This window comes from Nycticebus coucang, chromosome 19, assembly GCF_027406575.1.
Source record: "Nycticebus coucang isolate mNycCou1 chromosome 19, mNycCou1.pri, whole genome shotgun sequence".
Lineage (NCBI taxonomy): Eukaryota > Metazoa > Chordata > Mammalia > Primates > Lorisidae > Nycticebus > Nycticebus coucang.
This window is the reverse complement of record NC_069798.1, coordinates 45,899,579-45,912,123: the sequence shown is the minus strand read 5'-3', so window position 1 is coordinate 45,912,123 and position 12,545 is coordinate 45,899,579. Positions and strand designations below refer to the sequence as shown.

At 43.7% G+C, this 12,545-nt stretch overlaps 1 protein-coding gene across 2 annotated transcripts in view; it reads left to right on the top strand.

Annotated features, from left to right (window-relative positions):
- MYO5B (myosin VB) overlaps positions 1–12,545 on the top strand; it is a 341,703-nt gene that overhangs the window by 189,943 nt on the left and 139,215 nt on the right. For both annotated transcript variants that reach the window (XM_053571966.1, XM_053571965.1), the window contains exon 5: positions 8,096–8,252. In XM_053571966.1, the coding sequence (XP_053427941.1) occupies positions 8,096–8,252 (157 nt within the window). The remainder of the gene's footprint in view (positions 1–8,095; positions 8,253–12,545) is intronic.

Sequence of the window (12,545 nt, the reverse complement as noted above, 5' to 3'; positions counted from 1 at the left end):
CTCTAGGGATCCCAGACACTGGGCTCAGTGTGTACCACTGCAGGTGACGGCCTTTACTGAGGGCTCTCCTCAGAGTATGTCCAAACCTTGGCCTCTAAGGTTTGCCATCATGGGACTTAGGTTCCAGTAGGAAGAACAAAGTCAGAGGAATGCTAAGTAGATGAGTGAAATACTAGTAAATTGTATCATGAGTGCTGTGATGGCCAGGGAAGGGCTTCTGAAGGAGTAGTGTTTGTGCTAAGGGGGTGATGTTAAGCCACCCAGTGCTGAGAATCCCTAATTCATATCACATATTTCCTTGAGGGTAGAATTGTTACAGGGAATTCATTTATGACTGCCTTATTATAAGGAAGAGTATGGTGATAATACAAAATTTGCCACATAACCTGCTAGAAAATCATGCAACGACTTGGATCCTGTGGCCAAGTTTGGGCTTGGTTTCTCACTGGCTGGGGTATTCTGGGCCCATCACTTGGCCTCTCACTGGGCCTTTCCAAACTTCAGTGTTCTCTCCTCTAATGGGAATATGGGCCCCAGTGATCTTCCGAATCCTAATTAAGGGATTACATGGCTGAGAGTTTTACACACCATTTGAGCATGATGTAAACAGGTGGTTAATTACGTTAAAAAGCAGTTATACATGAACTGCCATAAGGCAGAATTATGATTGAGTACCACACATTAAGAGCTGTGAGAGCAAAGAAAGGAGAGTGTCACTTTGACTGGAGTTGCTCAGGCCACTGCAAAGCAGAAAATGAAGAAGTTTGAATGTAGTCATAAAGATGGAGGCAGGTGCTCAGCCCCCAGGGCCTCGATCACAGTGAGTGGAGAGGTAAGGGCCGGCGTTCATTTTCAGCAAGTCGCGTGAAGATGTATTAAAGCAAGAAAGGACAGGTTAGAAAGCTGCTGTGATGCGTGTCAGCCTTGATGAAGTCTTGGACATAATGGCCTAAGAAGGCAGCAGACTACATCCTGGAGGTCCAGGATGTGCTGGAGTGGGGCTGAGGGAGAGGGGGAACCCACAGTGGCTTCTAGGAAGTCCAGTCCATAGAACATGCTGATGTGGGGCTGAGGGAGAGGGGGAACCCACAGTGGCTTCTAGGAGGTCCAGTCCATAGAACATGCTGATGTGGGGCTGAGGGAGAGGGGAAACCCACAGTGGCTTCTAGGAGGTCCAGTCCACAGAACGTGCTGAAATGGGGCTTGAGGGAAGAGGAGGGAACACACAGTGGCTTCTAGGAGGTCTGGTCCCTGGGACGTGCTGAAGTGGGGCTTGAGAAAGGGAGAGGGGAGACCAACAGTGGCTTCTAGGCGGTCCAGTCCATAGAACATGCTGATGCAAGGCTTGAAGGAGATGGGGGAACCCACAGTGGTTTCTAGGTGGAGGCTGGTACAACTTTTGTTGAGGAGGCACTGGAGGTGGGGAGGAGGGATAGGCCTGTGTGCCAGGGGCCCTGGGGTGTCAAGGTTAAAGCAGATGCCTGCCCTCATTGAGCTCAGCTTAGCGAATAGTGTGTGAATGGCCTGTGTCTGTTATAACAGTATATGAGGGTAGAAGGACCCACAGGGTTGCAGGAGTCTGTGGTTGGACCCTCCAGCCTCACTGGCCACAGCTGAGCTGCTGATGTGGGTGTGAAACACCGAGGGCTTTAAGGAGCCTCCTTTCTTGGGTCTGAAGTTATCTGTGCAGTGTCTCCCTGTGGCTTCTTATACATATTGCTGAGTGGGAGACCTCAGGTGACAAGTTACTCTCCATCGAAGCCCAAACAAGGCAATACTTGGACAGATTTCTCAAAGCTCTCTGGAGCAGATGTCTCTTTTGGCTGATCAGCAGGGCTCTCCTAGCATGGAATGACCTCAGGGCTCTAGACAGCCACCTGCATCACTACTTTATCAGGTGGCACCACCCAAAAGTGGGAAGCAGAGAGATGGATCTTGCTCATGGGCTTAAAGCCCTGCAGTGATTTGTTGGAACTTGTATAAGTTGGGTGATTTGGCAGCAGTATCCTCTGAGGTGTCATAGAAAGGGGTCTGGATGGTCAGAGGTGTGTCAGTTGTCAGGTGTTAGGCCTGGAAGCTGCAGAGTGACTGAATTCTTCATGGCAGGATCCTGTACTCTTGTCTGAGGCCCTTGAGGACCTTTTCCTGTTTGTAGTGTGTGACTTCTAAAGACACAGCCTGGACCTGAATCTTGGCTGAATACTAAATGTTTGGGCTATGGTTTACTTTCTCTAAGGGGAATTTCACTGGTCTCAGGAGAGAAAGATTTATTGAAAAGCAGATTAATCAGAGAAATGCAAATCATAACCACCCTGAGATATCACCTAACCCCAATGAGAATAGCCCACATCACAAAGTCCCAAAGCTGCAGTTGCTGGCATGGATGCGGAGAGAAGGGAACACTTTCACATGCTGGTGGGACTGCAAACTAATACAGACTTCCTGGAAGGAAGTGTGGAGAATCCTCAACTTAGACCTCCCATTTGATCCTGCAATCCCATTACTAGGCATCTACCCAGAAGAAAAAAAAAACAACACTTTATCATAAAGACATTTGCACTAGACTGTTTATTGCAGCTCAATTTGCAATCACCAAGGTATGGAAACAACCTAAATGCCCATCAACCCAGGAATGTATTATTAACAAGCTGTGATATATGTATACCATGGAATACCATTCATCCACTAAAAAGATGGAGACTGTACATGTTTTATATTTACACTGGGTGGAGTAGAAACATATTCTTCTTAGTAAAGTATCGTAAGAATGGAGAAGCAGGAATCCAATGTACTCAATACTAATACGAAGGCAGTAGGTGATCTAATACACACCCACATAAGAGAAGAACTCAATTCAAGGGGGAATGGGTGGGTGGGGGGAATAAGGAGGTGGAGAAAGAAGAGGAGGGAGGGAGATGGGTGTGTTCCCACCTAATGGGCACAATGTTAGGGTGTGTGGCACACTTCTTGGGAGTGGTGCACAATTATAAGAGAGACTTTACCTAACAAATGCAAACATTTAACCTAATTCTTTGTACCCTCAGATTAACTTGTAACAATCATAAAAAATAAAAATGAAGTTTATAGTGGAAAAAGGAAAATTAAATGTCTCGGGGCAGGACACAACTATAAGAGGGAATTTATCTAACAAATGCAATCCATATAACCTAATTCCAGAATCTCAAATAATAAAAAAAAGAAACTCAAGAAAAAAATTTTTTTAAAGTTGCCAGCAAAGGGACTGGGCTGAGTGGATGGAGCCACACATAGGTTATATTTTTGAAGGACATCAAGTAGAATTCTTTGCTTATAAATGCTTCTTCCACAATTAGTTCTCCTAAATACCCAAATTTTGAAAATTGAAAATAAATCTTTCCCCAACTATGCTTCCTGTTAGAATTTTTGTCAGGGAATCAAGTGTCAGAGACAAACAAGATTACTTGGAAAGCCCAAGACATAGCACTTTACTTTAGAGCTACAAAGGTAGATGGCCTGAGAGAAGAGGCACCTGTTGAACTTGCTCCACTGTTGAAGCCCTGGGGGCCGAGCACCTGGCTCCTGCTTCATGCATGGCTCTCTTCTCCTTGTTGACAATGTTCAAGCCTCTTTCTTTATTCTCTCCTGCTTTGCAGTGGCCTAGCTCTAGCTCAGTTGATAATCCCCTTAGATCACTTAGCTCTTAATGCCTGGTACCTTGATATAAGATGAAATGTAATAATGTCTTAAAACTGGTACAAAGTAAGTAATATAACACTTGGATGGAGAAATAATCCTTCTGGGATGCCTAGGCACGGAGTCGGGACTGTCCTGGTATGGACAAGGGCAGGACTTCAGTAGAAAGGTATATATTGAAGGTGACTTTATATAAAGGGGATATGAGAAATTGTCTTCAAAGACTGCTAAGCAGTCCTGTTTGGCTAAATCAAAATACCATCATCTTAGAAGAAGTGTGGAGATTGTCTCATGTAACCTTGCAGCAAGTATGTGAGTTAGGGGGTGTCCTCTGCAGTGTGGGTAAGTGGCTTACAAGAATCTGTTGATGCAAAACCAGGACTTGGGGCAGGTCCTGAGACTGAAAACTCAGTGTCCTTTTCATATAACCATAGTTGGCCCTGTGCTTGTTGAAGGGTTTTCCTGGTAGGGGTATGAATTGTAGAGCGCCTCACATGCTCAACTAAGGAGTTTGACTTGATAAGTGATGAGCAGCTATTTAACTTTTTTGAGTGGGAAAAACATGATTAGAGATGTGCTTTAAAAACTTAACCTGGCAGGCTGGGCGCTGTGGCTTATGCCTGTAAGCCTAGTAGTCTGGGAGGCTGTGGTGAATGGATTGCTTGAGCTCATGAGTTCAAGACCAGCCTGTCAACTAAGACCCCATGTCAGCTAAAAATAAAAAACTAAGCAGGCACTGTGGTAGGAGCCTTTAGTACAAGCTATTCAGAAAGCTGAGGCAGGAGGATCATTTGAGGCCAGGAGTTTGAGATTCCTGTGAGCTATAGCACCATGGCACTCTATCCAGGGCGACAGACTGAGACTCTGTCTCCAAAAACAAAACAAAAACCTGTCAGGAGTGTTAGAATGAATTAGAGACTGAGGTACCTAAATCAAGGTGACCACTTAGAAGAGCTTGGGCTTTGGGGATCAAAGTCCTAAGAGGAGGCTGACCTGAGATTAATCTGAGGGGTCAAATGAGGGAACTACATGTCAGAAGTCCCTTGGCTGATCAGTGGTGCAAGTGAGGTTCACATGTGAGTCTTCACAGTCCTTATTCTGGACTCCAGTTCTCTACTGAGCTGGGAGGACAGCCTGCACATGCAGAAGAAGGTGAGAGTGGTGTTGCCCCTTACTGCTGCTAGAGAACAGGGTGCCCAGACCCAGTGTACTCGTGGCCCGGCGCAGGCTGGGGAGGGAGGGACGTGGGCAGGACCAGGTGAGAAGTCCAGTGGAGCTAAGTAAAATTTGTCAGTTTTTCCAAATATTTCACATCAGTCTAAATTAGGGGAGTTGTTAAAGGTACTTGCTGGTCTAATAGGAGACTCAGTCTGACGTTAGTGTACATGTCAGCATCGGATCTAATGTCCAAATTAGGCAGTTAGTGCTAATGATCATTTCTTGTTCCTTCAAGGAACCTCAAATGTAAAGACCAGCTTTGTAAAACTTGGGGTTATTTATGATCCCTGGTAACTTCTTGGCCACATATGTACATTTTTATTTGAACCCCCAAATTCACCTTCATGTCCCTCTGGGTGTTTGTTTCTCCTTTTGAATTCTGGACATTTGTCACATAACCTAGCTCCTCTTCTTGATGTGTGATCCCTTCCCCTTCTGCTTGTTCCTCAGAATTTTCTACCTGTTGTATGAGTCATTTCCCAACAATGTGCAGGGTGATTGTGTCTTGACTATATGAGTGGAAAGTGACAAGTGTTGCTGGTTTGTGCCTTGTCTTGCCAGGTGGGCCCTCAGGGCAGTTCCCTGTGTGTGCTGTGTTGCCACGGGAGCCTGGCAGTGCTCCCCCCGCCCCCAGCTTTTTGTGCTCATATGTGCCTGGTGACTGTGCTTTGGAGCAGTTCTCTAAGGACTTGAAAATTAAGACTTTGAAAGTAGAGGTGGAACCCATTATCCTGTAGGTCCAATAGATATAGTATAACATTAAATAAAAGATAAATGAGAATTGGAAACATAAGCACCCACGGTCTTCCGCAGAGGCCGCCTTTCAATGCAGAGATTTCAGAGGAGCCAGGAGAGAAGAAACAGGTGCTCTGACAACAGTAATATCCTAGAACTGTGAGGGCTCTCAGAAAGCCTCTGTAATTCCATCCCCAATTCTAGGTAGGATGCTATATAAATCTTGAAGTAATTCATTGTATTGCTTATTTAAAAGAGATGTTCTTTCAGCTTCATCTTAACAGTGTCTACTAGCCACCTCTGTCCGCTCAGTGTCCTCCCCATAGCTGACTAAAGCTAAGGTCACATAGCTCCTTGCTGACCTTGAGGAACAGCTGGTGGTGAAGCTTTCTTCATCCCAGCTACCACACAACTCTCTCCCCAGTCCTCCCACCCAACTCCAGCCTGGTTCTTTTCTCTCTTGGTGTACCTCTAATGGGAGAGATTCCTTCTATCACACCACTTTTCCAGATTCTTGGCTGTAGGCCCAGCCCAGAAGAGAGTCTGTCATTCATTCACCCATGCTGATGGGCTACAGCCTACCTGTGTTGATAATCAGGAAGGTGGGTGGGCTGTCCATGGTAGCTCCTCTGTTCTCCACCCCACTCTGTCTAGGAAGCCACTGGGGCTGAGACTGCCTTGGCAGTTATAAGACTGCCTTCATTTGGAAAAGAAGGGGGTTAGAATAGTTGAGCCCTAAGTTACTGGTGTCCCAACAATATATAACAGATATGGCAATTAAGTTCATGAACTCACCCTAAGAAAAGTGCTACTTACCTCATTGCTGAATATCACTACAGTCATCTTTGAAGTACTCCAGTTGGGAAGCTATGCACCAGTGCTTGTGCCTGTTTTGGAACTCTTTTTCTGGAATGGTCATCAAATTGGTTGTCATATTACCCTTGACATCCTAAATGTCATCAAAATGTTTTTCTTTCAATATTTCCTTTATCTTTGGATAAAGAAAAAAGTCACTAGGAGCCAGATCAGATGAGTAGGGAGGGTATTCCAGTACAATTGGTTTACTGGCTAAAAACTCCCTAATAGACAGTGCTGTGTGAGCTGGTGCATTGTCATGATGCAAGAGCCATGAGTTGTTGGCCAAGATTTTCCTAACTCTTTTTCTATTAATGTTTACTTGGTCTGCTGTGCTTCTCAAAGTAAGCCAATGACTTTGTCCCACAAGTCGAATTTTTGCTATGTCTTCATCAGTTCTGCAAGCTACTGGCCACCCTGACCTCTCTTCATCAGTGATGCTTTCTCCCTCCTCAGGAAAACATTTAATCTATTTGTACACTGCTGTTTTCTTCATGGTGCTATCCTCATAAACTTAGACTAACATGTCCCTGATTTCACTTCCACTCTTGCCAAAGTTTAACAAGAAACTTACAAATGTTTATTGGTTGCTCTGATTCAAGCTTTGACATTCTCATGACAGAACACAGACATAGGCAACAACGATAATGAATGCCACTCAGCAAGACACTGCCACATCAACATGAACACAACCATGAGACACTGGTACACCAAGGTTATGAAACCTTACCAACTTGTTTGTACAGTGCTGCCAATGTAAGTGCACAGTGGCAAGTTCACAATTTAATTTAGACCTTGTGTTGAGTCTATACTTTGTGCCAGGTACTGTTACAGGCATTGAGGATTAAAAATTGAGTACCTGCCCTCTTGGCAGTAAGTCTGTGAACTGGTTGAGCATAGCTATCGCCCAAACACTTATCCTCACTCCTTACTTTGAAACTCCATCTCCCTTGGAGACCTAAATGAGCTTCTCCTTCCATTACTTGTCTGTCTTCTACTATCTGTTTTAAAGGGATGAACATAGATGTGGTTTTTAACTGATACAGAGTATCTTCTTTCTGCCTTCCATTCAATCTGATTCAGATACCTCTTATTGAGAGTCATAGCTGTTTTATCCATTTTCTAAGAAATTTGAGACAAGGTCAGCCTGCTGTGGTGAACAGCATTCCTTTTGTGATATATCTTATGAAAAATATTCAAAACCGTATCTGTTGACAAGCTAGGCTAGGTTCAAATGTAAGAGGAGAAAATCTTGTTCTTGAATAAAGAATATATAAAGTGGCACAAGATGGGTGGGCATGCTTGAGAAATAGAGATTGGAATCACAACTGAAAGTTCATGTGTGGTGATTCTTAGAAGGTGTGTGAGGGAGTAGACCAGGGCCAGTGCACCCAGAGAGAACTCTGGAGAGTGACCAGGTGGCTGCATCTCTCTGGGCCATTACACAGGGGTATGGCTGTTTTGTAAGTTCTTCTTAGAGCTGCTTTCTTCTTCCCTGCTCTCAGATCTTATGCCAGTGTGTGAGGCAGGGCTCAGGCCCTTGTCAAACAGAGTCCCTGGATGGCAGCAGTGGCTTCCCATGGCCAATGACTGACTAGAGTATTTTCCCTTCCAGAGATGAAAAGAACCAGTCCATCATAGTCAGTGGGGAGTCTGGAGCCGGGAAGACGGTGTCAGCCAAGTATGCCATGCGTTATTTTGCCACTGTTGGTGGCTCAGCCAGTGAAACCAACATCGAAGAGAAGGTCCTGGCATCCAGTCCCATCATGGAGGTAAAGCCTTCCAGATGCTCTGGCCTTCCTGGCTGGAATTCCTTCCACTGGCAACAAGTGTGCTGGGTGGTAAGCCTGGCATGACTGATCCTTGGAAGCAGCTCATGTGGACAGTGTCACGCCTCTCCCTGAGAGCCTGATGTCCACTGTGGAGCAAACGAATTGCCAAGGTGCCTCTAAAACCATAGATCTTGACCTGGCTATGTCCTTTTGGTCCCAGGTATTGGGTAGAATATCCTCACAGTCACGTAGCCCTTGAAGTTGCCAAATGCTGTGACAGTCTTTCCCCTCCCTGCCTCTACTGTATCCCCTTCCTTGTTGACATTGGAAGATCAGTGTCCCCCCAGACCATTATGTGCTTTGAAGGGCCTGCTGAATCCAGAGGCCAATTTTCTGGGTACTGAGGAAGCTGGGTAGAATATTCTTCTCCAAAATTTGGACATTTTACCTTTTTAGGAAGAAAGTACAGCCAAACTATACGTGATGACATGAAGCTTCTCAGAAAACAGTTCTCTGTGATGGCAGGAAATTGTTGGCCTGGGTCCTATCTGTATCATCACCCCTAGGCTAGGGCCTCAGTAGGCTCAGAGCAGTTAATACAAATGTCAGGAAAGATGGAGACTTTACCTCTTTCATGTTTACATGGATGGAGCTGGAACATATTCTTCTTAGTAAAGTATCTCAAGAATGGAAGAAAAAGTACCCAGTGTACTCAGCCCTACTATGAAACTAATTTAGGGTTTGCACATGAAAGCTATAACCCAGTTACAACCTAAGAATAGGGGGAAGGGGGAAAGGGAGGGGAGGGAGGGGGGAGGTGGGTAGAGGGAAGGGGATTGGTGGGATTACACCAGCGGTGCATCTTACAAGGGTATATGTGAAACTTGGTAAACGGTCTGTAAAGCTAGTGAATGATGCCCCATGATCATATCAATGTACACAGCTATGATTTAATAAAAAAAAAACCCAGAAAACAAATGTCAGGCTAGAGAGTCCCTAAAAATTAGATCTTGCTATGACTAATCATGTTTTGTGATCAGAATGCCATTTCTTTTTCTCATTCCCCTGTAAAGATTTAATTCTAATAGAGGAGAACCAAATAGCCTTCCTGTCCCTGCTTTGATCTCTCGGGAACCAGGGTCTTCATTATTGTCGGGGTTCCAGTGTGGTGGGAGCAGGCCCTCCTGCCAGCTCAGGGCACCCTTTTGCTTTACTGAGAAGGAATTTAGTGGAGGCAGTGAGCTGCCAAGATGGCGTCAGGTTTCCCCGCAGAGCCTGAGGCCTGTCAGGTGGACACAGTCACCATGGTTGGTCTTTCAGATGATTTTGAAGCTGGGGAACCAGGAACCTGCCTGGACCTTGCCCAGTTCACTCTCTTTCCCTCTTCCTTTATTAAGTACAGGAGTAAATTGAGTCTCTGTTCATAAGAGTTTGTTGATTATCCAGGCAAAATCTCCTGTCTTCAGAGTTGCATTTTTCTGGAGAACTTTTAGAAGAATTCAATAAAAGCAAGTTTCAGTATTCTTATATGAATTGGGAAATGGTCCATAAAGCTGATGGCATTTTTAACCAAACAGGTAAAAACAAAAAGAAAAACACTTAATCTATTACACTGTTTCTCAAACCTGAGGGTACATAAGAGTTGCCCGTGAAGCTTGTTAGAGCACAGGTTGCTGTACCTCACCCCAAGTTTCTGATTCAGAGGGTTTGAGATGGGGTCCAGTCATTTGCTTTTCTCCCAGTTCCCAGGTGCTGTTTCTGGTCTGGCTGCCACACGTGGGGGTAGGGAGGACCACTGATCTGTTAAAAAGATATGAATGGCTCATAGGAAAATAGGCAAGAATGAAAGGAAGTATCCCCATAATACTATAGCCTGTTGATAATCATTCAGCATTTTGGTTGAGTCATCCTTCCAGCTTTTTCACTGAATATTACAGCATAAGCTTTGTCCCTGTAGCATCAAACTTCTTATGAACGGGTCTTATTGACTGCAAATACATTACCAAATGGCTTTTTCTTAATTTAACTTCCTATTGTCTGACGTTTTGTTGGTAGCTTGATTATTCACAGCAGCATTCTAAGCCCTAAGCCTTGGGCCATGGGTCTGCCCCAATTCAGAAGGCATGTGTGGACCATGGCCTGGCCTCCCATAGACCATGTAGCTGCCCATATTGAAGCAGCTAAGACAGCACTTTACAGTTAGCATCGTGTTTTAAATCAAATGGGAACGAAACCAGGCCCTCCTGTGTCCCTGGCTTTCAAAAATTCAGTTTGTCTTTTAGTCAGTAAGATTTCAAAGACGAGATGCTACTGCTTCTAAAAAAAAAAAAAAAAAGAAAAGAAAAAAGAGTGGTTATTGTAGGCAAAACAGAAGAAACCTCTTTGGAGGCTGAACAAAGTATTGATAATTGTTAGTTATGTTGGGAATTGAGTGACGGCAGATCACCACATTACAAAATGTATAATGAGACATGGGGGAAATGTTTTTTAAATTTTTTTATTGCATTAAAATATATGTAACATAAAACCTGCCATTTTAACCACTTTCAGGGTGCCAGTGTACAATTCAGCAGCGTCAAACATGTTCACTACCTTTGTACAGCCATTACCACTATCCATTTCCAGAACTTTGTCATCATCCCTGAAATTCTATACCCTTTAAATAGTAACTTTCCATTCTCCTTCCCACTAGCCATTGGCAAACTCTCCCACTTTCTGTAGATTTGTCTGTTTTACTTATAAAAGTGGAATCTATATGATAGTTGTCCTTCGGTGTTAGTTTCTTTCATTTAGCATAGTTTCAAGGTTCACCCATGTTTTAGCATATACATGCTTTCTTCCTTTTCCCAGCGGGGCAGTATTTCTTTGCATGGTTATACCACATTTTGTTTATCCACTCCTCCACCTCCCCGGGTGTGGGGATGATGTTGTGAACATGGATCTGCAAGTACCTATTTGAGTCCCCGCTTTGGGAATGCCATTTAAATTATGCAGTGGTCCAGAGTTACCTGGAGACTGTAATATCCATCATGGCCCATGTGGGCCGCAGGGAAGCTGAGTGCTTTGGCATGGAGAGATGTAAGGACAACGTGACACCCAGAAGTACAAGATGTGCTTCAGTTTCTAAAGTCTGAAGGAGGACTGCATGCAGTAACCAGCCTTATCTGTGATCATATAGATTAAGGCTGCTGTAGTTTGGGCTCAAAACATTAATTTTCTGCCTTATGCAAACTGCCATCGTAGGGACTGTCCCTTGAGCTGTCATCGTGTCATGTCTGAGGAAGGAATCCCTTTTCCCCACTGGTAAAATTCAATGAACTTTACGATCCACTTCAGTTAGCCTTTCCCAGTCTTCTGGGCATGGCTGCCTGCCTCTTTCCTGTGTTTTCATACTACTTGATATACGTAACTCTTAATTGTACAAACCAATTATATTGAAATTATATTACTCCCTTTTTTTACTGTCTCTGTATGCATAAACAGCAGACTGTTATGCCTTATATACATGGTATCCTATCAACCATTTTGCAAATTTTCACTCAACACCTTTTTTCAGCTATGCTTTAGTTTGTTTATAGTTTTCCATGGTAGGACTATTCCACACTTTGTTTTCTTCCCCAACTGGTGAACACTTAGGTTGAATTTGTTTTTCACTGTTAAATGTAGTCTATATTTAACAGATCTTATATGCCCCATTGTACACTTAGGTGAGAATTTCTGTAATTAATATCTAAGTAGTATCTTAATTGCTGAATTGTTGCATGCATGTTTAATTTTACTAGATATGCTTGATTTTTTTAAATTCAGAATGATTTTTTTCAGTGCTTATAGATCCACACTTTCACTTTGCAAAGCAGCCTACTGACAAAGGCCAACCCTTGGCTTTTGGCAATATTTTTCTTTATCAAAACTTAGAGACATTTCCATGAGTATTACTTCTAGGTCAACTCTTTGTCTTTCTAAGCAGTAGTGATTTGCTTTTAACTATTCTGCCACCCTTGTTGATAACAGATGGCAGCTGGGTACTGTGTGCTTTGGGGATATCGGGAGATGCTCCTGGTTTTCTTGCTTGGATTGGGCTGAGCACAAGAGGAAGGTTGGGATTTTGGCATTTCTTTCAACTTTTTTGCTTCGAGGGTATTTTTCAAGTGTTGTAACTACCTAAAAGTTTAAACATATGAAAAGGATTAAAATTTATATTCATTACCAATGCATTAGCAATGTGATGTTTTATAAACAGTGAATATTCATGCAGTCAATCTTTAAAATTATCTAGTGTTTTAAACTCTGCTT